Source organism: Montipora foliosa, chromosome 11 (genome assembly GCF_036669935.1).
Source record: "Montipora foliosa isolate CH-2021 chromosome 11, ASM3666993v2, whole genome shotgun sequence".
Lineage (NCBI taxonomy): Eukaryota > Metazoa > Cnidaria > Anthozoa > Scleractinia > Acroporidae > Montipora > Montipora foliosa.
In genome coordinates, this window is record NC_090879.1 from 27879508 (window position 1) to 27907442 (window position 27935).

The window sequence follows — 27935 nt, forward strand, 5'->3', positions numbered from 1 at the left end:
AAACAAAAGCAAATTATGGAGCTGAAGACAGTGCAACGTTTTTAGGCATAATAATTATTTATGGCCTCCCTGTTTTCCACATGAACAGAGGATTCTCAGTTTGATTAACTTCTTCACAATGATGCCTTGTTATAACTGAGAAGAACCCTCCGTACAAAAGCGTTCGGGCAATAATCCAGAGAAAAATAGTTTCAAATTAACCCCAAATCCTCCAAAATAATAATACCTTGACTTTCACCTCACTGAAAAAAAAAACCCCAATTTTTTTTTTCTTATACAAGGAACATTGGAACAGTAATAATATTTCAACAATTCCAATGGATGCTCTGGTTTAATTAACCAGTTAAAAAGTATGTTCCAGTGTGCCTTCAAAGCAAATATCTTTCTCAAATTAAAGTGTCATTATAAACTTCTTGAAAACCGTTATAATTATGCATGTACATGAAACTCAATTTTCCAATTTCTTGTCATTCCGTGAAATTAAGGTTCCAGTTAATGATCAGGGGTCGGTACTCATTTATCAAAACATTTTATGGTTGTTATAAATGGGACTAAAGGGAGCGTCTTTATGAAGATGTCACTAGAATTCACTGTAATGGGGACACTATTACACAAACGAACAGTAGTAGTATCTAAGTTTGATTTTTTCCTGTTTGGTTAGCCTAAAGTGGTGACAGAGAGTGATGAGGCTGAACTTGCCAAGCAGATGGAAAGATTAGAAAAAGAAAATGCTGAGGTGGATGGTGATGATGACAATCCAGATGAAGAGGAAATATCAGAAGAGATATCATAGAACACTGGAAAATTAATTTAGCAGATATCTTTAACTTAATTAGTCTCACATGCACTTTTAGGGCAAAGTCTACCACAGCAGTACATCACATAAAAGTTGTAAAACTGTGTTTCGTGCAGTGACAGACGGAAACCAACAAAAAGGGAGAGATTGCAGTGTTTAGATCAGACTGCTGGAAAAACGTTTTAAACACAAATTTGATGAGGCAGTTTTGGTCACATGACCTAGAAATACTGTAATTTTATTGGTTGCATCATGATTAATTTTGATCTGAATGTTCTGCCCACTGCATTTCTAATGTGAATTCAAAGAAAAATAGCAATGTTTAAGAATGACCTCTGTACATTTTTTTACACTGTATAGCAAAGTTGTTGCTTTTGAGCTTTCCCCAGGTGAAGATAGACTGATATGAATGATATAACTCAGAAATGCTTCCACAAATTATTATTGTATCTACAGGCTGAGCAGATACACATGTAACTTTTGTGAGTTGAGTGTATTTCTGATAATCAACCCTTAGGCCCCACCATCTGTGATGCAGTTTCACTTTAAAACACATACTTTTTTGCCTGTCATCCACACTAAAACACAGACTTTCAAAACAATCCACTTTAAGTGCAGATACTTGAAAACAATGCTATAAAAAGTGGCAAAACTTTCAAAACGTTTTTCTTAGCATTGTAGCATGGAATGAAAGATATTTTGCTGAAATGAAAATGAATTAATGTGGATAAGGCCTTAAAGAACATGGAAGATGCTCATAATTACAATTTGATATTCAATATGAAATGCTCTTGTTTCCTTAATGAGGCCAAACAAATTGCTGCATCATAAAAACGTTGGCTGAGGAATGAAAGAAGCAGAAAATGTTTTCTCACACCCTCTGGGGTATGGGCCCAAGTGACCTTAAAGTCACATGCTCTTTTACTGTCTGCCTGTTCCTACTGCAGTTTCAGCGATCAGATCTTTTCCGAATTTTTTTCTCACCTGTATTCATTAATTTTTGTTGCTTGTGCTTCAATGCTCCCAGAGGTGTGTGAGAAGGATATTTGGTTCATACCATTGTGTCTACAATAGACCACTTTCGATATATTAAAATTCAGTCCTAAACAAAAGGCATCATCTCGAGGCCCTGGGGAATAAATATAAGGATTTGTATGAGTTTATTCCCCAGAGCCTCGAGATGATGTCTTTTGTTTAGGACTGAATTTTAATATATCGAAAGTGGGCTATTAAACCCACTATTATCATTTAGAGATACACGGGTATTGATCAATAATGACTTTTCAGGAGTCGAACCATTGATACTCTGATAACTTATAAATCACTTAAACTCAATAATTTCTAAAACTAACAACTTCAGTACGACTAAAGTTAGTAGTTTTGGAATTATTCAATATAACTTCCTATCTGACCAAACTAATTCTGTCCTTCATTAAGACTTCGCAAATCAGAATCTAAAAGTTCACTATCTGCAAGAGTTTCTTCATTCAAAGTCTCCTCGGTAATCAGGTCTTGTGATGATATCATACCATTACCATCAGCTTTGTCTTCTTCCTTGACAAATTCGTGACCCAAGTTGGCTTCAGATATGCCACATTGCTCTTGACTGCTGTCTTGTTTAGACTCTCTCACCTGCTTTTTTCTGCGTCGGAGACCCAAAATCTGCAAAGGGGAAGAAAACTTGAAACCATAATGAATTTTACTTGTGCGGGCGTGAACAACTGGAAGCCAAATTTACCTTACTCCTCGTGCCTAGTGGCATTATAAGGCCATCGTCACATTTAAGACTGATTCTAAAATTAACTTTTTTGTCAGGTATCTTTGCAGCTTACTCAGATACTATGCAATGACTAGCTGCACCATCTATCCAACCATCTGAGCAGAACTTTGTCCAATCTTAATGTCCCCATTCCAAACTCTAAAACTGAGTATGAGAAGGCTTTTGACTTGAGAAAGGGCTCATAATAACAAAGTAGTTTTCTGAATGCCCAAATCAGCTGGAATAATAGTATTATTAGTATCATAACATAGGTGATTACTGAAAATTCACTTCAGGTGACTATAACATGATAATCACAATATAGATGTGGTTTTTTCAAGGTGACGGACGAAGAAATCACTGTTTTAAACCTTAAACACCTGAACCGGCCAAAACCGACCAGACTAATTACAGTATTTTACTCTAATGACAGATGATTTTATTTGTCAATGGGGAACCCCCAGGAGTCAATGGTTAAAGAAATAATATTTTTCAAATAATATTTTTGATGTAATTACAAATACCAAAACAATGATTTATTCACCACAGGCTCAGTGAATATCGGTGAATAAAAGCCTCGACTCCATCTTGGGTTTTGTCCACCAATATTCACCAAGCTGGAGGTGAATAATTGTTAATAATAATAATTATTATTTGCTAACTGTATCACAATTAACAACAACGCCCTTAGAGAACTTTCTCAACAAACCTTAACATAATTTGCAGGAACAATTCCCTCGGTGCTACCATCAACTGTTCCCAAAAGCCATCCACGGATACGAGGCTGCTTCCCTTTGGGTGCAAGCCGTAGAATGTTGCCAGCACGAAAAGACAGCTCTTCCTCTCCTTCTCCATCAAAGTCATACTCTGCTCTTGCAATAACATGATCTCCTTCCCCTGACAAAAATTATAATAATTAGCAATTATTCAACCAAGTGGAGATGGCTAGTGGTGGATATTTACTGAGCCACAAAGCGGCAGGGTAAAATAATAAACACCACTAGCCACCAACAATGAGGTGAATAGTTGTTTTAGTATATACTAAATGAATGAAGGGGTAGTTTCTAAAGAAACTGTGGTGCTGCGTCGGTGGGGAAGTAGTATACAAAAATTTGGTTTTATCAACGGAGTTAGTATATACTAAAACAAAGAGAATATAGAATGAAGGGGTAGTTTCTAAAGAAACTGTGGTGCTGCGTCGGTGGGGAAGTAGTATACAAAAATTTGATTTTATCAACGGAGTTGATAATGTAAATTGGCCACCGTACAGAGATTCTAAAAGCTGACGTTTCGAGCGTTAGCCTTTCGTCAGAGCGAATCGAGGGATTATGGGTTACGTGTAGTTTTTATAGTAGAGTAGGAGCTACGCTATTGGTGGTAACATGGCAACGTGAAAAATAGGAATATATTAGTTAAATGAAAAGCGTTCGTTAATACCGTGAGGATTAAGGGTGCGGATTTGAAAGATGAATTTTTGTTCCAGATTCTTGCGGCTTTCCGTCGTACCTAGATGTAGGGAAAGGCCGCAGATAGCCATGTGCTTTTTGGAGTGGTTAGGCAGATTAAAATGGCGAGCGACTGGCTGGGATGCATCCTTGTCATTCTTCTCAACATCGCGAAGGTGTTCGCGGAATCGGTCACCTAGTCGTCTACCTGTCTCACCAATGTATAATTTATTACATAACGTACAGGTTATGCAATAAATGACATTTGCGGAGGTACATGAATGAAAAGACAAGTTTTGCATCGTGAGCGTGCTCACGATGCAAAACTTGTCTTTTCATTGTTAACACTAGCAAGATATCGGGACCTAAGCGATCTGTTACGATCACCGATCGTTTCACATGTACGAGTATCTCGAGATGCGCAGAACGTATGCGCAACAACAATAGTGGGCAACATCCTTAAGAGATCCATTTGCTCTATGGAAGATAGCTTTAATAAACATAAACTACCTACATCTATGAACAACAATAATCTTAAAATTAAGAATTAGAGATAAAACAACTACTGGTATTATGTCCACTTGAAAAGTAGGGTCACAAGGCACTGTCTTATTGTCAGGACACTTCAGGTCATTCATCAAACGTGCATTGCACTATTGTATAACACTCAACATATCTGGCAGTTTGAGTATTAGTGGACTGTGAATGGTATGTACTGCAGATACACAGTAAAGCTCAATACCTTTGCTTGTCAAACTGAACATCCTGTCAAGATGTATGAGAAGTGAGATGTACAAAGGTGCAACCATTCTGAAATAAACTGCTTAACTGGCCAATAAACTGTTGTTACATTAACTGTAGACTGTACACATGATACCTGTTTTCCAGTCCTTTGTGCTGCTCTCGTCATTCATAAGGGACTGCAATAATTTCCATATTATGAGAGGTGTGCCAAGTACCACTCCAAAAAATAACAAAATTGGCCATGATATTGGCTTTTTAGAATTGCCTCCCTCACAACCACTAGAGGACACATCAGTCGCTGCATTGTCCCACAACTCCTCTTCCAGTCCTTGGTTTTTAGCAAGACCTAGCAGTGCCCGTATTTTTCTGAAGATATACCGGATGGCCCGGAACAAAGTGAATGCTCCCAGTACACTTACTAGATGAGCTCTAAGTCGACTGAAATGGTCCGCCATGCTGAGAACAGCCGTAAATGTATTATGCATGGCAAAATGAGTTGATTCCAACATCATAGCAACAGATCCAAATGCTTGAACAATAGATTCAATGGATTGAAAAGCTGCTCTGCTGCTCTCTTCTGCGTGACCCACAAAAGAGCTACTTCCTGATTGGTTGAATGGGCTACCAAAACGGTTCATGCCCAGACCATAACCTCCATATCCACCTCCATATCCACCTCCATATCCACCTCCATAAATCCCATGTCCTGATGAAAAAGTATAAAATACCCACATTTTAGTTGCCACAATTAATGTAAATTTGGTGAATGTTTTAACCTTTCTAGGACCAAGTACAGTATCTTACTGCCTTACTTCCATGGCTAAAAAAATGTCTTGGTTTTAAAGGAAACCTAAAAATAATGCCACCTTGTTGTAAGGTGTGAAAATGACTATTTTTTCCTGGAAAAAGTGCGAAAACTATTTTGATATCTTCTCACTGGGAGCTTAACAATAATAATAATAATAATAATAATAATAATTATTATTATTATTATTATTATTATTATTATTATTATTATTATTATTATTATTATTATTATTATTATTATTATTATTATTATTATTATTATTATTATTATTATAATAAGAAGGCTTATGATTCTGTCCCCCATTCCTGGATATTGGAAACACTTGATCTTGTAGGGGCTGCAGACAACATCAAACGGCTAATGAGGGAAAGCATGGAGTCCTGGAAAACACAACTAACGGCATGTGGTAAGGACCTTGGTGAAGTATCCATCAGGAGAGGAATATTCCAGGGGGATTCCTTATCCCCTTTGTTATTTGTGATTGCAATGCTACCTCTCAGCAGTGTACTGAATGAATCAGCAGCAGGCTACCAAGTTAGTAAGAAAGAGGGCAAGATAACCTATTTACTGTTTATGGACGACTTGAAATTATATGGAAGAAATGAGAAGGAAATTAACTCACTTAATGTACATACTGTCTGGGTGTTCAGCAGTGACATTGGTATGGATTTTGGAATCGAGAAGTGCGCAATGATCGTAACGAAAAGAGGCAAGCTGGATAAGTCAGAGGGTATAAGATTGCCTGATGGAAGAATTATCCGAAGTATTGGAGATGATGTTGAAGGTTATAAATATCTGGGGATGTTGGAAGCCGATGACATTATGCATGACGAAATGATGAGAAGTATGAAGAAGGAATAATTATATTAGGAGAGTGAAGAAAACTTTGTCCTCAAAGCTAAATGCTGGTAATGTTATAAAGGCTATTAACAGCTGGGCTGTATCTCTACTTCGGTACAGTGGGGGGATTGTAAACTGGACAAAGAGTGTCTGTGAGCTTGCTGAATTGGATCGTAAGACCCGGAAACTATTAACCATCCATGGAGCTCTTCATCCCAGGTCCAACGTAAGCCGTCTGTACTTACCAAGAAGAGAAGGAGGGCGTGGACTAATTAGTGTTGAAGAGGCCATAAATATTGAAGAAAGAAATATCAATGTCTACATCAGCCAGAGCCAGGAACGTTTGTTGAAAGCTGCATGGGAGAGGAAGAATATCGATGAAATTGAAACACCAAAGGAGTATAAGGAAAGGATAAAGAGGAAAAGAATTGAGGACTGGTCTGGAAAGCAGCTGCATGGGCAGTTCAAGAGAGAGGCAGAGGACCTATATGGTGTTTCCTGGAATTGGATAAGAACTGGTGAACTGAAGAAGGAGACAAAAGGGCTTATTTTTGCCGCGCAAGACCAGGCACTACGAACAAACGCCGTAAAAGCCAGAATTGAAAACCAAAATATATCATCCAAATGCAGAATGTGTGGTAGTCACGACGAAACTGTGCAGCATATTTTGTGTAGTTGCCCCAAGCTTGCGCAGACAGAATATAAAAAGAGACATGATGTTGTTGGGTGGGTCATACATTGGGAGTTGTGCAAGGAATATGGAGTTGAGTGCAGTGACAAACGGTATGAGCATTCCCCCAAAAGCATAGAAGAGAATGAGGAAGTAAAACTGTTGTGGGACTTTACCATCCAAACAGACTGTGATATCCATCACAGGAGGCTAGACATTGTAATTCAGAAAAAGAAGGCAAAGGAAACAATCATTGTGGACATAGCTGTTCCCGGAGATAGCAACCTACGGCAAAAAGAAACTGAAAAGTATGAAAAGTACCAAGACCTGGCAAGAGAGATTAAAAGGATCTCGAAATCAAGGACAAACGTAGTGCCAGTGGTAGTAGGTGCATTGGGTTCAGTGTCAAAGAAGCTGGCAGGCCACTTGGAGCAACTAGGAATTACGGACCGAACAAGATCGATGCAAAAGTCAGCACTCCTCGGATCGACACATATCCTCAGAAAAGTGCTGGAAGTCTGAGGTCTTGGGATGAGACTTTACTGGATATTTCTCCCCAGGGAAAAACCCTGTGGTCAATTCTACATCATCATCATCATCATAATATAATAATAATAATAATAATAATAATAATAATAATAATAATAATAATAATAAATTAGTAGTACTTTGTTGTGGATGTACAGTCATGTAAACTTAAAACAATTAACCCATTTACTCCTACATGTAGGAACGAGTGATTTTTTCTTTCTGTACATAACTCAGTTTTCTTAAAAGACAGATTTTTTGCATGCCCTTCAAGTTCCCACAAGTTAGCAAAACAAGCAGTTGTTTCGCATCTGAGCTGGTGAAAAGCGTGGGTCTATTCTTCACCCGAAAACATAAACCACTTTGTGATCCTGTTTTCAAAGAGTTTGCGCATAGCAGAAAAGAATACATGTACCCACTTCAGGAGGTCAAGGAAAATTTTACCACTGACATCAAATTTTTTCAAGAAATAATAAAGTATATTTTTGTAGAGTGAATGTCACCCTCCCTGTACCAAGACTGGTTGGCCTGTGAAGGCAGGTCTCTGTTCTAGTGAAGCAGTGCCTACTTCGGGATGAGGGTGGCGGGGTGGGGGGGATGGGGGTTGGTTCCAGCTTGCATAGTTACCATGGAAGCCCCTCCTTGCTAACTCTTTAAGGCAACAGTTCCAAAGCGTGGCAATATTGGTGATGAGTTTAACCCATTGACAAGTAAATCATTGGTGTTAGACAGCGGAAAGTTGACTAAGTCACACTCCTAGACTCTGGGGGAACAGGTCAATGGATTAAAGGGGACATTAGGTTTTTGAGAGGATGAGGAGGTTGTTAACCCATTGACCCCTGAACTGCTACACCTCACCCCAACTGATGAGTAAAATCATTTGGCATTAGACAGAGTAGAATTGATTAAATCTCACTACCAGAAGTCAATGGGTTAAAAGCAAAAAGGAGAGAATTTGGTGCACTTGACTTCAAGAAACTTACCTCCAAATCCTCCCCCATAAATGCTGTTGTATCCTCCATACATATTGCCTCCATAACCTGAAAAAAATATTAAGAATGCATTTAATGGGTGTCTGCTTGAAATCTAGGATTGAACACTATAAATTAAGCATTCAAGTGAAGATCTGATCTCCGCAGTTGTGAACGCAATTTTTGCAATTGCATTGAGAAGCCTGAAAAATTCAGGACTTCAACGGGATTTGAACCTGTGACCTCGCGATACCGGTGCAACGCTCTAACCAACTGAGCTATGAAGCCACTCACGTTGGGAGCTGGTCATTTGTGGGTTCTAATGTTCCCGTGAGGAATGAACCCACAAATGGCCAGCTCCCAACGTCAGTGGCTTCATAGCTCAGTTGGTTAGAGTGTCACACCGGTATCGCGAGGTCACGGGTTCAAATCCCGTTGAAGTCCTGAATTTTTCAGGCTTCTCTATGCAATTGATTTCATATCCGCAGTTCATATAATTATGATCCAATTCATAAATCATTTCATCGTTAAATTAAGCATTCACACACATTTTACTTTTATGATTTTTTCAAATGTCAATCTCTTAGGATTTCCAAGCAAGAAAAAAGGATATTTAAAAAATGCATTAAATTGCACAGGACACATGGATCTTTGCTTACAGGCATCGAAAGATGGATTGAATGTATTTTTCAAGGCTATCTTGTGCAATCATATTTCCAAGCAATGCCATATTCAATGAACAGGCTGACACATTAGAAAACAGAATGTTTAATTATCTCCATGCTACCAAAATATTGTTTGCACACCAGTTTGGTAGATGGATTCCCCCAAAAAATGGCTTGGAATTGTTTCAACCATTTACATTGTAGACTTGTTTAGGTGAGAAAAATAAGGATAAGTTTTTTGATCTGTAGAATAATTATTATTACCCATCTTTCCCTTCTATAATATTCCAGTAAGTGGAAAATATCAAGATCTTTCAATGATGTATTTGAGAGTGGGAAGTGGTCTATAATTCAAGGATGTTTTAAGACTGCAAATCATAGGAACACATTGCCACAATAGCCAAGAAAATTTGTGTACTGCTGTATTTACAGCACTTGCCAAAGTCCCCTTGACTTACACGCATAGCTCTTTTTTTCCTGTAAATAGCTTCCTACACCAAAAATCTTTCAAATATACCAAATCCACCAGTAGCCATTTACCAGATGGGGCAGTCCAAAAATGAGCCCAGACCTACATAGTTCTAAAAAAACCCTGAGAAATAGATGCATCTGATTCTCAATAATAAAGCAGTATTAATATTAGCATTAATTAATTATAATTATTAATAAATTTATTAGTAGTTATAATGACTAATTATTACTAATAACTAATTATTACTAATAACCCATTCACTAACTTGCACATGAATAGCATGCATCGTTATCTTCTAATGTTTGTAATAAAAAAGAAGAAAAAAAGTGAACTGGTATTCTGGTAACAGAGAGATTAAAATTACTGCATTTACATCTAGCCAAATATCAAAGAAACTATTTGATTAAGCTGAAATCCTTGTCTGTTAGCTTCAGATATCACTTGAAGCAACTTCTCAAAAGAGAGCTCTAGACCAGTTAGAATCTGAGACTTTTCATGCTTTTGTACCAAGCAGCAACCTGCAGTTTCTGACAAATGCAGAGCTACAGAAAATCCCTCCAATAACTAGTTTTTTTTTTCAGATCATCCCTGAACAAACAGGCATTATTACTGTACCCTCAATGAAAAAAACATCTTTTAGAAGTTTCTGTCATTGCTCATTTTCCTGGATATGCCTCAAAACCAATTTGCAATCATAAGAATTAATGCTCTTGCACTGTTCTATAATAATACTCCTATAATAATTAAAGTAGTACACTGTAAGACAATCCACCTCATCATAGCTTAAATAAGCTTCAGCTTTAAAGTTTTTTAAGTGTTCAGAAGCAGAAAAGGATATTTAAAATACTCCATGACCGGCAGTCTAAAATTTTTCGATTTTAACTTCAGTATTAGTTAGTGATCAGGGCTAGTGGAATTGGTTTGGAATACACAGATTTCCCAAATATACAATGATAACTACTCACTTTTACTATTTTGCTAAGACTTACAGTTACAACATACAGGCCTTAGGTGATTTGCACAAAGCTGAGAAACGAACAGACTATGATTCTCAAAACCAGGCCACTTTTCCAGAAAGGCACTGCGTTTGTCGACCTTCTTTATTTACGGAACCATTAATCCGCATACCTGGGAATCAGTGTTGTACTGATGCAAAATTTGTATGGAATGCTGTTCACTTTGTTAAAAGAACTGTGCAGAGTACTGTAATCGGAAGGTCGTAGGTTCGACTCAAGCAAAGAAGCATTCGGATTTTTTCCGAATACCGTATCCCCGAGTTATTACCACTGGAAATATACTCTCTCTTAAATTATGTAAATATTATAAAGTTGGACTTGGATTTAAGCTTAGAGAAAGCAGCTCCATACCATATCGCGAGCCTCCATACATCAATCCACCATTCGATCTTTGTGTTTGAGGTCTTGGAGGCAAAGGAGGTGCTTTTGTTCTGGATGTTGACTGTGACGAATGTGTATCCATGTCGCCAGAATTGCGAAGAGCATTCAGTCTTGGGCCGCCCGCACCTAATGGCAGTCGAGTAGTCTCATCAAACGACAGTGTGCTGGACCTCGTATTTATTCCCGCACGTTCCCAAGGTTTTAGCGGAGCAGACATCCCCTAACGTTTTCTAAGAACTTGTTTCGAACCTGTTCTCTTACCAAATTGCGAAGCCATCTTCGTTTCCAAGATGGCGACGTTTCCTAGAGCCCAGTCTTTCCACAAAATTTCACATCAGGGACAAAGTCCAGGATACACTACAAAGCAGGTAGGTGCTAGGGTTACCCTAGCGGGAGGGTCAAAGATAGCCCGGGTTCACAAGCAAAATTGCACGGGTAGGGTTACCCTACCACCCGGGACAACTTTGTGTGCTTGGTAACCGCCAGCATCGCAAACGCAACGGAAACCGCTAAAAAGTTGTCCCAGGTAGGCGAGTTGTCCCTAGCAGAGCATTTACAAAGGCAGCTAGTGTTACCCTACAGCTAGGGTAACCCTAGTACTCAGCTAGGGTTACCCTAGAAGAAATGTGTGAGTGCTAGGGTAACCCTCTTGCTAGGGTAATCCTCCCTCCTTATAAACAGGGTCCTACGCAATTTTGGACGCAATGTTTTGTGGAAACAGTCTTCTGGTCATTATTTTCCGATACTATGTAAGGTGCGGTTACACGGGGCACTTTTACCGTGGTAAATTGCCTTTTTACCACGGGAAACTGTATTTAATAGTGTGACCGACGCTTCCGGAGGTAAATTTCCCGTGTTAAATATCCATGGATACGTCAAAAAAATTCGGGGGAAGCGCCCACGACATTTAACGTGGGAAGTTGGAAGGGCGTTTTGATGCCCGAGGTACAAGAGCCAATCACTATGCTGATGAAGTTGTGATTAAATTTCCCGCCAATGAATTGCGCGAGATTTCGTTTTACCTCGGTAATCTTCGTAACGTGTGACCCCAAGTTAACGCGGTATACTAAAACTCAAGTGTGAGGCACCGCGGGATAATTTACCATGGGAAATGGCATTTACCATGGTGAGTGTAACCGCACCTTATATTGCGGAAGTTGTTAAGAAAGTTAGGAAACGCCTGTATTGTCTTTCTCAAATAAAGCGCGCAGGTCTAGGCCCTAATGAATTAGTATAGTACAGCTTTATCGTACCTTCGGAAAGAAAAAATTTCCACGTGTCAACACTTCTTCCCGATTTCCGATATCAAATATGAAACAACGCATTTTCGTCTTAGAACGCACGTGCACAGAATCTAATTTTTATTATTTTTTGTCTTCTGCAACAAAGTTTGGTATATTTTTAGAACTACAAACAAGAAACGAAAGTTTGTCAACGGTTACCTTTTTTCCTTAAGCTATTCTGAAAAAAAATTCATACTGAGAAAAGAAAACACCATTCCAAAAAAGGAAGGGTACGTAACCAAAGCAACGAGCATCAAGGAGCAGCAATTCTGGATCCCGCAAAATCTTAGAAATGGCCTAAAGCGGGTGGTCGGGAGGGACTGGTTAGTGCAGTAGTTGCCTATGAAGTAAAAAATATCGTTCCCTTATTTTATAGACCTTTTAAAATAATGAATAGTTTTCTCTGTTTTGGAATACCTTCTCTCGTTCCAGAGATATATTCAAGTTTTTGTTGAAAAGTTGATGACGTCACAAACTTGACAATGACTGTAATAAATCACAAAATTGAGAATATCTCAGAAAATATTGGATGGGTGTTGTTCAAACTCAGCAGCGGTAATCCACGTCAAGGAAGGTTACAAAATGACACCCTCTGTGCTTTTGACATGGTAACCGTTTTTTTGCGGCTGCATTGAAAATGTTTTTGAACAAAAACTTCAATCTCTCTGGAATGAGTGGTCTCCCAAAATAGAAATCAGGAATCTTCATTTGAAAGGTCTTTAAAATAAGCAAAAGATATTTTATATTATTTTACTACATAGGCACTTTAAACATCTGGCCCCAGTTGTTCAAACGATGGATAGCACTATCCGCCGGATAAATCATTATCCACTGGATAACTTAATTGGTTTTGCTAGTGTTTATCCGCTGGATAGTGATAGCGCTATCCATTGTTTGAACTACTGGGGCCAGGTATTTTTTTTTTTTTTACAGGTAAGGGGGCTAAGATTGTTTTATCAATAGGGAGCTTAAGCTCGCACCTTTTTGAGACTCGGACGGCAACATTTTGCGTCCCAGGACAGTGGTATTCCTCAGAGTTTTATACTAATCATCCCTAATGGAGAAAAGATACTTGGCGATGTAAATGTAGTTGTGTAAAGACAAGTCAAAAGGGAAAACAGCTCACTTCTGGTTGCCGTCCACATCTCAAAAACGTGTGCTTAAGTTCGCTATTGTTACAACAGTGATCTGTAATCAGGGGGATTTTATTCCAGTCACTGATTGGGCGAGACCAAAAGCTGTATTTAAATATTCATCACAGCAGCTGTGGAATGCCAGAAATTTACTCAGGTGGGATCCCTTTGTCTTTTGGCAAGGTTTGTTGGCGACATATAGTGCTATGTTGATGAATACTTTGCCATGAAGGGTTGTGTGCATTAGGGGAAGCCTGGCAACTTTTCTACAGTTTTCCATTGTAGGTGGTTCAGCTAGTACCCATGCAACAAAACCTTAGTTTATGGCATACATTCTGGTTGCAAAGCAAGTGGCACATCTTTGAATGTTTCCGAGACAGTCAACTTGGTATTTTCGGTAAGGGTGCATATATTTTAAGTGTTGTTCTAACAAGGGAGGGGTAAGAGCAGATCTTTATCTCTTTGGGAACAAGTGCAAATTTCACTTAAAATGAAGCTGAGTTTTGGTTGCTTTATTTTTAACATTTGTAACTTGCACTTTCCAATTTAACCTTTCCATAAGATTGATACCAAGCCTTAAAAGCAAGAAAAAGAACCTTTGAAAAAAATTTGAAAGTACAAGAGGCACGACAATATTAATTTCTTCTGCCAAGTATTAGATTAATACTTGCAATACAATAAAAGCAAAAGTTTTTATACCAACAGAATATTTGCAGTTCCACTGCTCAAATTTAGTTCTGCCATCTAAGAACATTTATGTACAATTCTTTTGGTGTGATGACATCAAGAAATAAGAGATATTCATGGTGGCTTATGAAAGGAATTGTCTCACACGACAAGACATTTTCAAGGCCACATGGTCTTCCAGACCAATCCTTGGGGAATTAAACTATGGGTATGCAAAAATTTCCTTTTCTTTGGAAAACAGTAGTTCTTTGGATTAAGAAAACAGACAGCGATTATCATTAGTGAAGAAGACATTCATAGGGCTACAGTAGCTGAGAAAAGAAAAGGCGATACATGGTCAGCAAACCAGGACTATGCATGGCTAAATCATTATAGTTTGGGGATACCAAGCTTGCAAATCCAGGTTTGCATGACCCCTCCCAGTTGATTGGGATGGCTTGGTTACTGGAATAAAATTGGTTTCATTCTGTCCATATCAGTTTCAGATGTAAAGTACATGTAGTGATGCAACCATTCAAGCTGCAAAAAATTCCTCAATTGTTCCATTTGCCTTTCACATAGCAGTGTTTAGCGGGCTTGGTGAATAAAACCCTTTGTTTAATCTTGGTTTTTGTTTACCAATGTTAATCGAGCCTTCAGGAAATTATTGTTAAAGATCAGTAAAGTATCAATTCTGTAAGCACTCATAAGAATAAGTCAAGTTTCTTTTAATTGTTTAAAAAAATTTAAAACCAAAGAATGCATGATAACTGTACAAGCGAAACTATATACAACATGTATACACAGCAAAAGTTGTAAAAAAATTCTAGTAATGTTTCCATGTGATTAAAAATTCACTATCCGAGTCTCTGTAAGCATAATAATTACAAACTTGGAACTATTTTTGTTCAATCTATTATACCTTTTTTAAAAAAAAACTTTCTTGTTGAGAGCTAGAAGTCTGCATCGGTTTTAAATGTGTGCTCAGAGGTCATCTTTTTGATCATGGACATCACACCTGCTTTCTGATATTCTGCCACCCTTTTCTCAAAAAAGTTTGTCTTTCCTTCCAATGAGATGTTTTCCATGAAGTCAAATGGATTCGGAACATTGTAGACCTTCAAACAGAAAGAGAGTAAAGGTGACTATTTTAATCAATGACTGTTAGGAGTCATTTAACCCTCTGACGTCCAAACCGGCTAGGGTTAGTGTTTTAGTCTGTCTAATGCCAGACGATTTTACTCGTCATTGGGGAGCCCCTGAGAGTCAATGGGTTAAGAGCACTTGAAATTTAAATCTTAGAGCTCCTGGGTCATGTATTCTTACAATAAGTTAATGTGGCTTGAGCCTGTACATATACCTGGCCAGCAGTCAACTTGAAAGCAACAACAATAAAAGCTGCCCTCAATGAGCTCTAAACTTGAGCCCATGATATGGTCACCAGATACCTTCATTTGACATTTTTGAAAGAATGCTATTGGAATACGGTATCTACCCTACCAAGCACAAAATCCAATTAAAATAATTGATGATAATCTTAAGACTACTTTATGTTGTCTATATGGGTTTTAATCTGAGGTTTGAAAGACTTTCATCAGCAAATGGTACCTAATAAGATTGAGCCATTGCAAACAAACGAGTCTGACTTGACGTTACCTTAGAGCAGCCAAGAGCAACCAGAAGTCTATCAGCCACAAATTCAATGTATTGCGTCATCAGATCATGATTCATGCCAATAAGTCTGACTGGAAGAGCTTCTGTGAGAAACTCCTGTTCAATAACAACAGCATCTTTGATGATTTCTTTGATTTTCTCTTCTGATGGTTTGTTGACAAGGTAGGAAAACATCAAACAAGCAAAGTCACAGTGTAAACCCTACAAAGACGAAGACAACATAAGTAAACTATTACTTAACCATGTTAAAAAGGTAACAGGGCAATTATTCCAATGCTGCTCACAATTTAACATAAAATCATAGTTATTTTTATTGTGGCAGAGATATTACGATGAGTAGCACAATCATGATGTACATTTGGGAAACCAGTATCTTGAACGAACACTTCAGGCCATATCTCCGCTGGTAAAAAGTGCTAGCCACTCACATTTCGCAGATATGCTTCTTACATATTAAGTAACATTTACTGTGTAGATTAGCGAAATCGGTCGCTTAAGTTTAGAATAAACGGATTCGGTTGCCTACTTTGGGGACAAAAAATGGCGCGTCACGCGTAACACGCAAACTAGTAAGACGAGCACAACAAGGTTCTTCAGACGGCTTGTACTTTATTCCTCACAACGAAATCGACAACATATTTCACATAAACAATGTTGCAACCAGTAAATAAAAAAAATGTGGTTAATTTCTCACCAATGACGGAGAAAAGAGGCCGAAAAGCACAACAGTCTTGAGCGTCACGCTCCTAAAATCTTCAGTGCTGTTTTGCAATTTGCGTCTGTAACCCACGGATGTTTTGTGGTTAGGCAGAATAAAATATGGTTTGAGAATGCTCATTTGTGGTAGTTGCTTTGGAGAAAGTTTTACCGAAAATTTCTCAGCACACGAGAAGCCAGAGCATTTTTTCTCAGTCTGAAACACTTTGTCCGCCATTACAATTTGCCTTAGAGCCAAAGCACAGCTTCGCAAAATGTCCTCTGTATCTTGCTTGTCCGAGCTCACATTACAAAACCCAAAGAAAAACAGAATGCTCATCTCATGTACAAATTACATGCCAAAGCTCAGAAAGAAACAAATCAAATTGTGAAAGAACGAGACCTCTTTGTGAGTCTGAAACACTTCTTGACGTTCAGAGGTTGACAAAGCGAATTTAGAGCGTGAAAGAACCAAAAGTTTCTCCTTGCAGATCCGCCATTACGTTTCGAAACGTTCCCTCAGAGCAAGCTTTGCTACCAGGCCTTGACTTGTTTTTATCCAGTTAAACCAGTTTTTTCTGGACTTCAGCCCATTTTGCCCTATTTTTTGCAATCCATGTGGAACATTTCGCCGGAATTTCTCAATTGCGAATCAAGCGAAGCATATAATCAACTCTGAAATTAACATTTCTGTAATGTCAAAGTTAAAAATGAGAATATTTCGGGTTATTTAACAAAATTTTTTAGGGTAATCTAGGCAAAATGAGGAAATTACCATGCCTGCAAGGGGTCATGGGTAAATTTAAAATTGCTTATTTTTGATCCATCAGTACAAAAAATTTCATTTTACATTAAGATATCAGCTTAAGAGGCTATTTGATTTTGTCAGGTTCCTTTTCATCCAATTTTATGGCAGCATGAAAAATTTTGTAAAATTTCACTATGTTACACAAATGTACATCATGATTGTGCTACTCATCTTACGGTAATAATGACTTTGCTGTTTTAAGTGCTATCTCTATTTCAGTGTAATCTTTTAATTATTTGAGTGTTATCTCATACCTCATCTCTGCTTATAAGTTCATTTGAGAAGGTAAGACCTGGCATCTTTCCCCTTTGGTAAAGAATAAAGAAAGTCAGCTCGTTGAATGATTGTTAAAAGATTCGAGGTAGAAATTAAATAATTTTATTATCATGGGATCCTCACCTCTTTTTTAACCAGAAAATAGCAGCAAAAGAACCAGAGAAGAAAATTCCCTCAACAGAAGCAAAAGCAACAATCCTTTCACCATAAGAAGCCTTTAAAAATTAAAAGCACTCCAAATTAGAAAAGTGGAATTTTGACTTGTGTACATTATGGCTGAATAGCCTAAAGTAAATAGGCCATTTTAAGGCTGGTTTTCACGAACATGAACAACTTTACGACTCTGACTAAGACTCCAACTTTGTCGCTAGTGAAAACCAGCTTTTAGAGTTTGTCTGCCTCCTCTTCTAAGGAAGTCTACGAGCGGAGGTTTGTGATGAAAATAAGTTCATTCATATGTGAAGTACATCAAATTAGCATCACGAAAACTCTGGACTTAAAGACTTGATTTGAAAAGGATGGCAAAATGTTGAACTAAAGAAATTAGCCCATTTACAAACAGATTTAAATTTGATTTGAACTGTCAAAATGTTAACAAAGCACTGAAAAAATCTTACTCTTTCTGGGTTGATCCAGTTAAGGGCCCATTGAGCCTTCTTTTTGACACAAGGCATTGTTTCAATAGCATTAAACAGCCGATCTCTGCAAAATAAGGTTTTAAGCTGTCAGTACTTGAGAAGTGAACATGGATTCCATTGATTTTAAGTTACATTATCAGTTTATGTAAATCAGCTTACAGGCCTCAGTGCTGGAAATAACAGTCGGTCATCGGACATTGTCCGACCAAATTTTGAAAATGTCCGGTCAATTTCACATTATGATCAGACACGATGACTGATCATCTCATTATCACATCTTGAGTTCTCTTCTTCAAGGTGTTGTCAGTCAATAAATTATGTCCGGTCCAATTCGGCAAATGTCCGACCAAAAGGAAGATTTGAAAGGACGTATGTCCTGTTTATAAAGAAAAATTATTTCCAGCACTGGGCCTAGTGGCCCATCAGGCCGGAGCTTATCCCTGGTTTCTGTAGGATGAAGCGACTATTTCTACTCCCACTGGATGGGATGCTAGTCCATTGCAGGGTTTCCCCCAGCATTTCGCTGCTACCCATTTATACACCTAGGTGGAGAAAGGCTTCGAGGGAGTAAAGTGTCTTGCCCAAGAACACAACACAGTGTCCCTGGCCAGGTCCCAAACCCGGACTATCGCTCCGAAGTCGAGCACACTAACCATGAGGCTACTGCGCCTCCCACATCAGTTTATGTGACAACCACAAAATTAGACTGCAAGGTGCACTTTGAATAAGAAAGAATATTGTCAAACATACTTTTCCATGGAATCTTCAATGTAGGTTTCAATCAACAGACTGTACATCTCAGAATGGATGTTCTAAAAAGAACAACAAAACAAAGTTTATCTCTTGCCACAATCTACTCCTCCTCAGTTTAGAAGATCATGAATCAGGTGTGTATGTGTTAAAAGATAACATTGCTTAAATTCATTTCTCTTTCCATTTGCCCATGAAATAGAAAGCAAAGCAAACTGCTTACCTCAATTGCAATTTGAAAACCATAGAAACATCTTGCCTCTGGAATCTGGACTTCCTGACTGAAACATTCCACCAAGTTCTCATTGACAATGCCATCACTAGCGGCAAAGAATGCCAAGACATGGGAGATGAAATACCGTTCATTGTCCTAGGAAATGATGTAATAAGGTAACTATGGAGCACAAAATGTAAAGAGGAACCCTGAGTAGTCCAGCCAGAATCAATTTGCATATAACAATGTCTGAAGAGTCAGCAGAATATACGGTAGTTCCTTGCCATTTGGCAGTCTACAAAAGGCCTCTTGATATTAACCCTTATGATGGCTTTTACACTTCTTTGAAGTTGCCCTAGCAGGGGAGGATCTAGGGGATGCACACCCCTGAGAAGACCAGCAGCTTTCTACTAAAACTGGTATTGTGCAAAAAAAATTATATCACCAGTCAGCTACACTATTCCTTTGGGGTGCACCCCTCTTAAAACATAGTCCATTTGCCACTCGTAGAGTTATTGCTGTCTTCCACCTTTTAATCCAAGTCCATGAGAATTCTTCAACTCCGAATTAACCTGAACCTGCAAACACCCATAAGGTCACCCACTAACACTCTGATACATGTAGGTCTACCAACACTTCACCAGGCTGCACTTTTTAAGGTTCCTGTTCAGTAGACCTCAATGACTATAATCTATATTGTGACCCTAAATGAGGTAACATGTACTTTGTTAAAGAGCTTTCAAGTGAATTTTTACTTCAACCAAACACAAGCAAAGTTGATTAACTTCCAAATCTCACCGAAAGAGACATCCAGTCATCCTTGTCTTTGGAAAGATCCACTTCCTCTGCTGTCCAGAAGGATGCTGCAATGAAATTAATCAAATTCATAACAATGAAATTCTAGGGTTAGTTTGGAAGATGTAGTATTACATATTATTATGATTATGATGATTTTTATTATTACATTATTAACACGTGTGTCTAGGCACATCTGAGGGCATGAACATTAAATTAAATTATTGACAATGAGACAATTCTGGAAACGATAACATTTGCTAGTGGCAATTTTTATAGCCTACCTTCAGCCTTCTTGTACATTTGCCAGATGTCTTTATATTGTATTGGTAGAAGGACGAATCGGCGTGGATTTTCTCGGAGAAGTGGTTCGCTTTCAGTGTCGAACTTTGATTTCGATTTATAAACTGGTTTTTCAGGACCGTGATACTGAAGAAGAAAAAAAAAAAGAGGGAACATAATTTTAACCGATTAAGAAATGGATTCAAGTACTGCAACACAGTCACCCTCAACAAGGAGATTCAAGCGAGTTTTATTGCGCCAAATACCGTTGGAATCTAATCATCTCAAGGACTCCTTTGTTTTAGGATGAATTAAAAAATTTACAAAATCTCAAAAATACATAACCTCACCCCAAACTCAAGGCAAAAAAGCTTTTAGTGCGACTACAGAATCAAAATTCTGCAGCAAAACTGTCTCTCGTCAAAGTCCATATTTTCACTATAGCCATGATACACACGGGACGTGCATTTGAGTCGACAGGAATACCGCGTACCGGACTGAAAATATTTTAGGAGAAATTGCCGACAAAACTTAACGCTATTTTGAAACTTTCCTTAGCTCAGCAGAAACAAGTGAATACATAGTTGCCATAAAATTTTTTCTTCTCCCGCCAAAATGGAAGAATCCGTTGGACTCAAACTCTAACGTTACCTCGATATTCTTTGCGTTGCATTTCTCGTCTTCCATTTCCACATCTTTGTTCTTGAGGTTCTTCGTAAGCTTGCTGGAGTTGTCGCTTTGGACAATGTAGCTAAGTTCTCCGAGCATGTTGAAATATCAAAAATTTAAAACTAACTAAGACTATACAGAAAGCGAGAAAGATGCAATGTACAAGAGAGCAGAGGAAGGAATGATCGATAGAAGGACGCGACGCTCAACTTGAATTCGCGCGGTAAACACTAACTAACCAATTAGCGAACTTGGTATACGAAGTTGCCCATTTGTGATTGGTTTAATTTATTCCCGGGAATTTTGGTGCTTTGCTCGGTACCATATTTGGAAAACAATAAACTTACCGCAGATGCGCTCTTTGCATATTTACTGTCAAAATCCGCCACGCTGGATGCCAAAAGAATGCGACAGGCTCCAAAACAAAGCGATTTTCAACCAGCCAAGCGTGACTTTTCTTTGTTTTGGATGTCCCATAGGCAGCCCAAGTTCGCGTCACTAGAGAGCGTGTAATAATTGATTACTAGTGGAAGATGACCTTTGAGTAAAAGCGGTACCGAAGATTATGAAGCCTAAAAAACGCTCAATTTAACGTTCATTCAATAAAATGAATAAAAATGACTTACCTCTGGTGTATTTTTGTGCCTTTTGGAGCTTATTTTACCGTTTCGGGAATTCCGTGTTTTCAATGTTCTAAGACGAAAACACGGAAAACACAGAATTCCCGAAATGGTAAAATAAGCTCCAAAAGGCACAAAAATACACCAGAGGTAAGTCATTTTTATTCATTTTATTGAATGAACGTTAAATTGAGCGTTTTTGAGGCTTCATAATCTTCGGTATTTTATTTCCCATACAAAGTCTTACAACGCGTTTAAATTCTCAACGGCTGCCTGTAACGCAACACCGCTTTTACTCAAAGGTCATCTTCTACTAGTAATCAATTATTACACGCTCTCTAGTGACGCCAACTTGGGCTGCCTATGGATGTCTTGCCATCCAAGCATTTATACCATGTGACAGTTTCATGCAAAGGACCCAATTCAGTCACTGTCCAAAGTCCACTATCCAGATTATAAAGTTTACTTTACTTTGAAGATTGGACAAGGTTTTCGTATGCACCAATATCTACTGTAGCTATGCAAAACATTGAAAACATTGAAATGAGGAAAGACTGAAATCTTGTCAAGTTTGAAGAACTAAGGCCTGTTAGTCAGCGGAGGCTCTTTGAAAATCCCCGGATTTAGAAACCTCAGACGCCATTTTGTTTGTTTGTTATTCAATCATTTCGAGGTCTTCGGAGGTAGGTTTTCTTAATTATTGGTTCGGGGCTTTCTCTTTAGAAGCCGAAAATCAACTGACTTGCAGCTGACACCATTTCGTCAGCAGCTTTCCCTTTTGGCTAGAAAGACGAGATGTCTATGTACGGAATAGATGGAAACAGATCCCGTTGCTCGCATTTTTGGGACGACTTTTTAAGTTGTGTTCACCGAATTGGCCGGAATGACCATTGGGTACCTTGCAAGAATTACAGAGAAGATTATTTTGAATGTCTTCATCACAAGAAATTGGTAAGCTTTTAAATTAGCGATCTATACAAAATTTACTGTATGTAAATGAGTGGCGCTTATACAGTAAACTTTTAATGTAAAGGGCACAGAAATCAATAATATTGAGGCCTACACTACCATGATGAGTGCATGAAGAACCTTCGCTGATCAACAACAAATACAAACAGAAATAGTTTATTCGTTCATTTGCACTTTGTTACATTAATAATTATTGTAAAAGAAAAAAAGAAATAACAGCATCAGGAACTACTCTTTTGCATCACCCGTGGAAAGAAAAAATCTCTTCATCCATTCATCACATTCACCTTACTGGAACGCCTCTCTTGATTTTGGTGCCGTTTACAAAATTTACTTATCCATAAAATTATGCATTATTTCTGATAGCTCCTCTTATGTTTCTTGGTCATGTGAAGGAGCTTACACTCGGGTTGCGATATCCTGGGGGCTCCTCATGGGGGACCCACATAGGAACAATTGTACCTTTTTGTTTGTTTGTTTGTTATTTGTTTGAGCAGGTTCAAGTTTTGGACCAGCTGTACCCACCCACCCATATACTCACAAAGGACAGCCACAGCACCTGGGACTCCATCCCCTACTCTTCTCAAATAGGGTGTGGGTTCTTTATTGCCACACAGGGAACTTATGAACATGGAAGATATTTGTGAGAAAGGGCCTACGGTCTATAGTCCGTAGTAATAACTTTAGAATGTGCAGACTTCCAGAAATATCTATTTAACAATAATAATTATTCTACGAGAGCGCGCTGGATATGAAGTGATAGATGACCAATGAGGCACATAGCGCCAAGTTGGTTATAATCATTTTTATATCCAGCAAGCCCAAGTAGAATAATTATTGTTTTATTAAAAACTCCAGGATCAACAAGTCTTCCACTGAAGCATTGATTTCTGCCTTGGACAATTCCGGTCCAAAACGGCTTTTGTCGGCCATTTTTTCTCAGAACTGCAAAAATGTTTTCAGCTCACTTTATTGCTGATGTGTTCCCTGACCATATTAGGTACAGCAGGTGACGTATATTCATAATGAACTGATAGATATTTACATGGGAATGAAGAATAGCACTTTAACCCATTGACTCCCAGGGGTTCCCCGTTGACGAGAAAAATTGTCTGGCATGAGACAGAGTCTGGCTGGTTTAGGCCGGTTTGGATGTAAAAGGGTTCAGCGAGTGATTAAGTGCTACTATGCTCAAAAAATTTATTATTCTTATTTTTCTTTGGATTTCAAAACTATGTTAAGTAAACACTAAGGGACCCGACAGATGAGCACGCTTTTTACCCCCCCCCCCCCCCCCCATCCTTTGCGGATTTCCGAAAGCATTAAACACCCCTCCCCCTGGATTTCCAAGGTAAAACAGTCCCCTCCTGCCTGGATTTCCAAAAAATCATAAGGCATAAATTCAATTTATTCAATATGATATACTTACACTTGAAAGAAATATACTAAGTTAAAGTAAGCAAAGACTATAAGATAAACGTACGCTTGAATACATGTAAGCTTCAATGTTACATCTTTTTTTCTGACAGAAGAAACTCTTCATTGTCGAATGGTGATTGAAATCTACTAAGTTAGAGTCAGAGAAACTAAACATGTTATCTTCCAAATTTGGAACTTCAGAACTTCCATAACTTGAATTTAATATTTTACCTCCAAGAGCCTGTGGTCTATTCTGCAGTGGAACTCACACAAGCATTCGTGTTGTACAGCTGTAAACGGATTTTCCCTATCATTGCTGTCATGAATAGAAAGCCTCACAAATCGGAAAGGCAAATACTAAGTGAAAGTAGCAGATATGAAATCATTTCCAATCGAAGATTGAATTTTTAAAATCCAAGAAACTAAATCATGCTTAATTTAAAGTCAACTTCTCCAAATTTAGCAAAGTTACGCTTAGTGGCGCGCTTTGGTCTGGGTACGACAAAAAATAATAGTTAAGTTTGTTGTTCCTTTTATTACTTATTTTCTGTGATTATGAAAGAACCTGTTGAAATAACTTCGAAGTATACAAGGTAACAATAACATACGGAGGTATGGAGGTGAACTCACAACGCACAGGGTCTTAAAGTAACTGAGGAGAAAGTGCTGCCTTTGTAATTACAGCTGCAAATGGACAAGGACTGTCAATGGATAAGGATGGGACGTTAAACAACCCACTCACTACTCAATAAGAGTAAGGGACGTAGTCCCCGGTGTTGTGGTTTGCATAATTTTATCCTTTGTCTTACTTAGTTTTGGTGTTCTGTTTTTCCATAGTATACAAGGATTGGAAAGATTCAGAAACAAAAAGAGAAGCTTATCAGGGAAGGAAAGTGGCCACCAAAAGTAGAAACCCAAGCAGAATAGTAATTTTTGTCTTTTATTTTTATTGCTAAACAAAGACAATGATACAAGGTTTGTTGTTTATGTGACATTGGCCATGTGTGCACCCTGGTAAAAGTGAACTATAGCTGGCAATGCTCCATATTTTTGTCAAAAATTTTAAATATTACATGTAAGTGTAGATAAAAATTGCCTAACAATCTTTTTCCTGGTTGAATTTTGATCCTAATAAAGAAAAGTCAAGCCAGAAAAGTGTCCAAAAACTGTTTGTAAAGCTACACAGTACAAGTCTTCAGTTAGTCAAGACTCCCAATAATATTGTGAGTTGCACAAGGTGATAATTTAATAATTAACACCTTCTGCAACTCCATACCATGCATTTTAATAAATTGCATAATTAATTAACACATGAGAGTAAATTGGTGTTTGCTCACAGTTTTGCTCACAGCTTTGAGGCAATTTATTCTTACAGTATCACTGTTCACAGAAAAATATCATGCTATGTGGTGAGATGTTTGATGATTTTTATCAAATTAAGGAACAATATTATTACCGGGTACACTTCTTGACACTTTGGTGGCTAAAAGTGAAAATCTTAAATGTCAGCAATATGCAGTTTGGGAGACTGACAGAAAACTGACTTGTTACCTAGTTACAAAGCTAATGTATACTACTGTTCATCCTAAATGGTAATAAAATTGCCACATGCAAAGCTATATCATTATTTTACAAGTGTAATCTTGCAACTATGGTGGAACCTCTATTAATTGAAATGTAGTGAGGAATTTTGTTCATTACATCATGGTTTCATTGTTTTAAGGTTTTTCGCGCACAATTTTACTGCGTGTGGGCTGGAGAATTTTGTTCCTTATATCAAGGAACATCGTAAGAGGATTGGTTGTCTGTAATACTACATGTATAGCTGCGACACGTGAAAAAACCCACTTCATGAAAAAAGAACATGGAGTTCCGATCCACTTACCATCTAGTAATTTTTTCACAATTTTCCACACTACTAAGTTGGAGGTTTGTACCTTGGGTACCAGAGCAATTTTTTTCAAAGACCCATGAAAAGTACTGTGTGATTAGAGATTAAAAGGTCAAGAAGAAAATGTTAAAGAAATTTCTCTATCCTCAAACCAATGACTTCAAATTGCAAGGCATTTTAATGGACCTTCAAATCACAGAGATGGTAGCCTGTATATAAACTGTTCTTCAAAAAAGTGGTTTCTAAACTAAAAGGCATTTAACTCACCAAATCTGTTTTTATAATGTTGTAACATTTACTGTCCAAATGCACTTCTACCTGTAGCCCTACAGTCTTAAATCGTCAAAAAGTATGTTTCAGATAAAAGGCAGCTCTGGGCTCAAAAACCTGACAAAGCTGAAAACCAAAACCCACAAATGAGAGGAAAGCTCTTAAACCCTTTGGATTTCGTGTGGAAACCCTGTGTCTGAAACTTATCTGGAACCAAGAGTATCAATAATTTTGTTTGCTTTTTTTCTCTAACTACATGCAGTGAGTTAGTTATCTTCTTGGTATTCATCAGTGTGGAGTATATCCCCTTCAGTTAAGCTCAGTGAGCTCCAAAGATGATGAAAGCCAGCTTGTTCCATTGAGGAAGCTATGCTTCTTTGATAAAGAACTGTCTCTCAATTTGTTGCCTTCTCCTTCATTGCATCTGTAGAAACATTTCAAACAGTAACATTCCAGATATTATGCAGTTATTTTAGCACAGCAAAGGTCCATTTAGTCATCATGGACTGAGACAGCATCCATGAGATGCTCCCCTAAGAGATTGGCCTCCCTAAGAGATTGGCTTGCGACCAAAACAGAAAACAAAAGAATAAATGACCGAAACAGTGACAAAAGTTGCTTCAATCGGATTGAAAGCAAACTAGATGAACTCCGCCACCAGTAAATACCGGTATGTTAGCATCTTTAAATAAAGTCCTCCTCCTCCTCCTCCTCATTATTATTATTATTATTATTATTATTATTATTATTATTATTATTATTATTATTATTATTATAAAACCCAGCTTGCAAGAGCTGCTACATTACTCAGTCAGTAGATGAACTTGTTCTCATTCTACCCCTTGACTGTTCTTGCAAATGCCCCTTTGGTGTGCCCTTCATAAGTTGGACTTTGTCAACCCATGTGTCGCTGCTCTGTTAAGAACAGGTATTTTGTTCAACCGTCAAATCAAACGACTTACTTATAATATCTGATCAGTCCTTGTTCTGTGCCTTTCAAGTACTTGTTGTAATATAACGACACATTGGCAGCAGTGTTCCATACTTGGACCTGCAATAATATTAAGGGAAAGTCTTATTTTTATGGCAAAGATGAACACTGAAATTGTTAAACTATGAGGTACCTCATCAATCTGTCCAGTGAAGTACTGATCACCATTCTGTCCTAAGAGAAGGCTGCCTCGCACAGCAGGACTTGAAATCCTAACAACTTGTTCGGCCTCGCCATTTACAAACAGAACCTGAAAAAAGGAACGTGTTTCTCAAATCCCTCAATAGACCTTTTTTTCAGTTATGTGCTTAGTTCCCAGGCCTATAAATGAAAGTGAGGCTGGAGATGACCTTTTCATGATACAGACCTCCCTGCTTTGCTTATGTTAATGATGTTGTTTTCATGCTAATTATTAGTTGGAATTTATAAAAGAAAAGCAGTGAGGTTTCTATCAAAACAAGGTCAACTCTAGCCTCACTTTCATTCATAGGCCAGATACTGTAACATGGTCTATTATCTCTTAGCGAAGAAAACTGGAGATCCAGGGGATTGCTGACTGACCATTTTGACTTATCAATGTTGCATTCAAATTTGGTCATATCAAAATAATGGCTTAACGCTCGAAATTAAGGATGGTGCCTACTAATTCAAAGGCATTTTTGCACGATTTCCTGAATATGTGGGAAAAGCAGATCTCAACAAGTGTTATTGAAGTCCAATCATCCCTCATCTTACCCACTGGCAGCATGGTTTCCTGCCAGGAAAATCCACTGTGTCTCAACTATCTCAAGTTGTT

At 38.0% G+C, this 27935-nt stretch overlaps 4 protein-coding genes across 4 annotated transcripts in view; 1 reads left to right on the forward strand and 3 right to left on the reverse strand.

Moving 5' to 3' along the window:
• LOC137974885 (eukaryotic translation initiation factor 2 subunit 1-like) overlaps nucleotides 1-1128 on the forward strand; it is a 14547-nt gene extending 13419 nt beyond the window's left edge. Inside the window, exon 6 of the mRNA XM_068821888.1 lies at nucleotides 662-1128. Within this exon, the coding sequence (XP_068677989.1) occupies nucleotides 662-793 (132 nt within the window). The 3' untranslated portion in view covers nucleotides 794-1128. The remainder of the gene's footprint in view (nucleotides 1-661) is intronic.
• Nucleotides 1129-1433: 305 nt separating this feature from the next.
• Nucleotides 1434-11394, reverse strand: LOC137974884 (peroxisomal membrane protein PEX13-like). Its single transcript, XM_068821887.1, has 5 exons — nucleotides 11066-11394; nucleotides 8574-8630; nucleotides 4878-5450; nucleotides 3265-3452; nucleotides 1434-2458 (listed from the first exon to the last, which is right to left on the reverse strand). Exons 1-5 carry the CDS (start codon nucleotides 11310-11312, stop codon nucleotides 2213-2215), a joined length of 1311 nt encoding a protein of 436 aa, XP_068677988.1. The 5' UTR covers nucleotides 11313-11394; the 3' UTR covers nucleotides 1434-2212.
• Nucleotides 11395-14884: 3490 nt separating this feature from the next.
• Nucleotides 14885-21206, reverse strand: LOC137975732 (ribonucleoside-diphosphate reductase subunit M2 B-like). Its single transcript, XM_068822905.1, has 10 exons — nucleotides 20962-21206; nucleotides 20313-20457; nucleotides 20032-20096; nucleotides 19243-19389; nucleotides 19020-19081; nucleotides 18249-18333; nucleotides 17755-17846; nucleotides 17610-17661; nucleotides 15834-16052; nucleotides 14885-15295 (listed from the first exon to the last, which is right to left on the reverse strand). Exons 1-10 carry the CDS (start codon nucleotides 21076-21078, stop codon nucleotides 15131-15133), a joined length of 1149 nt encoding a protein of 382 aa, XP_068679006.1. The 5' UTR covers nucleotides 21079-21206; the 3' UTR covers nucleotides 14885-15130.
• Nucleotides 21207-24851: 3645 nt separating this feature from the next.
• LOC137974725 (thrombospondin-1-like) overlaps nucleotides 24852-27935 on the reverse strand; it is a 45630-nt gene continuing 42546 nt past the window's right edge. The window contains exons 20-22 of the mRNA XM_068821672.1: nucleotides 27273-27389; nucleotides 27111-27199; nucleotides 24852-26572 (exon numbers count right to left, since the gene is read on the reverse strand). Of these exons, the coding sequence (XP_068677773.1) occupies nucleotides 26458-26572; nucleotides 27111-27199; nucleotides 27273-27389 (321 nt within the window). The 3' untranslated portion in view covers nucleotides 24852-26457. The remainder of the gene's footprint in view (nucleotides 26573-27110; nucleotides 27200-27272; nucleotides 27390-27935) is intronic.

Excerpts from the sequence above, each read along its gene's own strand:
- LOC137974884 (XM_068821887.1), bottom strand. The coding sequence starts at position 11,312 with ATGTCTGCTCCGCTAAAACCTTGGGAACGTGCGGGAATAAATACGAGG. Across the intron at positions 8,631-11,065 it reads GTATGGAGGCTCGCGATATG|GTTATGGAGGCAATATGTAT; the intron begins GTATGGAGCTGC and ends TATTTTTTTCAG. Across the intron at positions 2,459-3,264 it reads TTCCTGCAAATTATGTTAAG|ATTTTGGGTCTCCGACGCAG; the intron begins GTTTGTTGAGAA and ends TCCCCTTTGCAG.
- LOC137975732 (XM_068822905.1), bottom strand. The coding sequence starts at position 21,078 with ATGCTCGGAGAACTTAGCTACATTGTCCAAAGCGACAACTCCAGCAAG. Across the intron at positions 19,082-19,242 it reads GTTTTCAAATTGCAATTGAG|AACATCCATTCTGAGATGTA; the intron begins GTAAGCAGTTTG and ends TGTTCTTTTTAG. Across the intron at positions 15,296-15,833 it reads TTGCTCTTGGCTGCTCTAAG|GTCTACAATGTTCCGAATCC; the intron begins GTAACGTCAAGT and ends TTCTGTTTGAAG.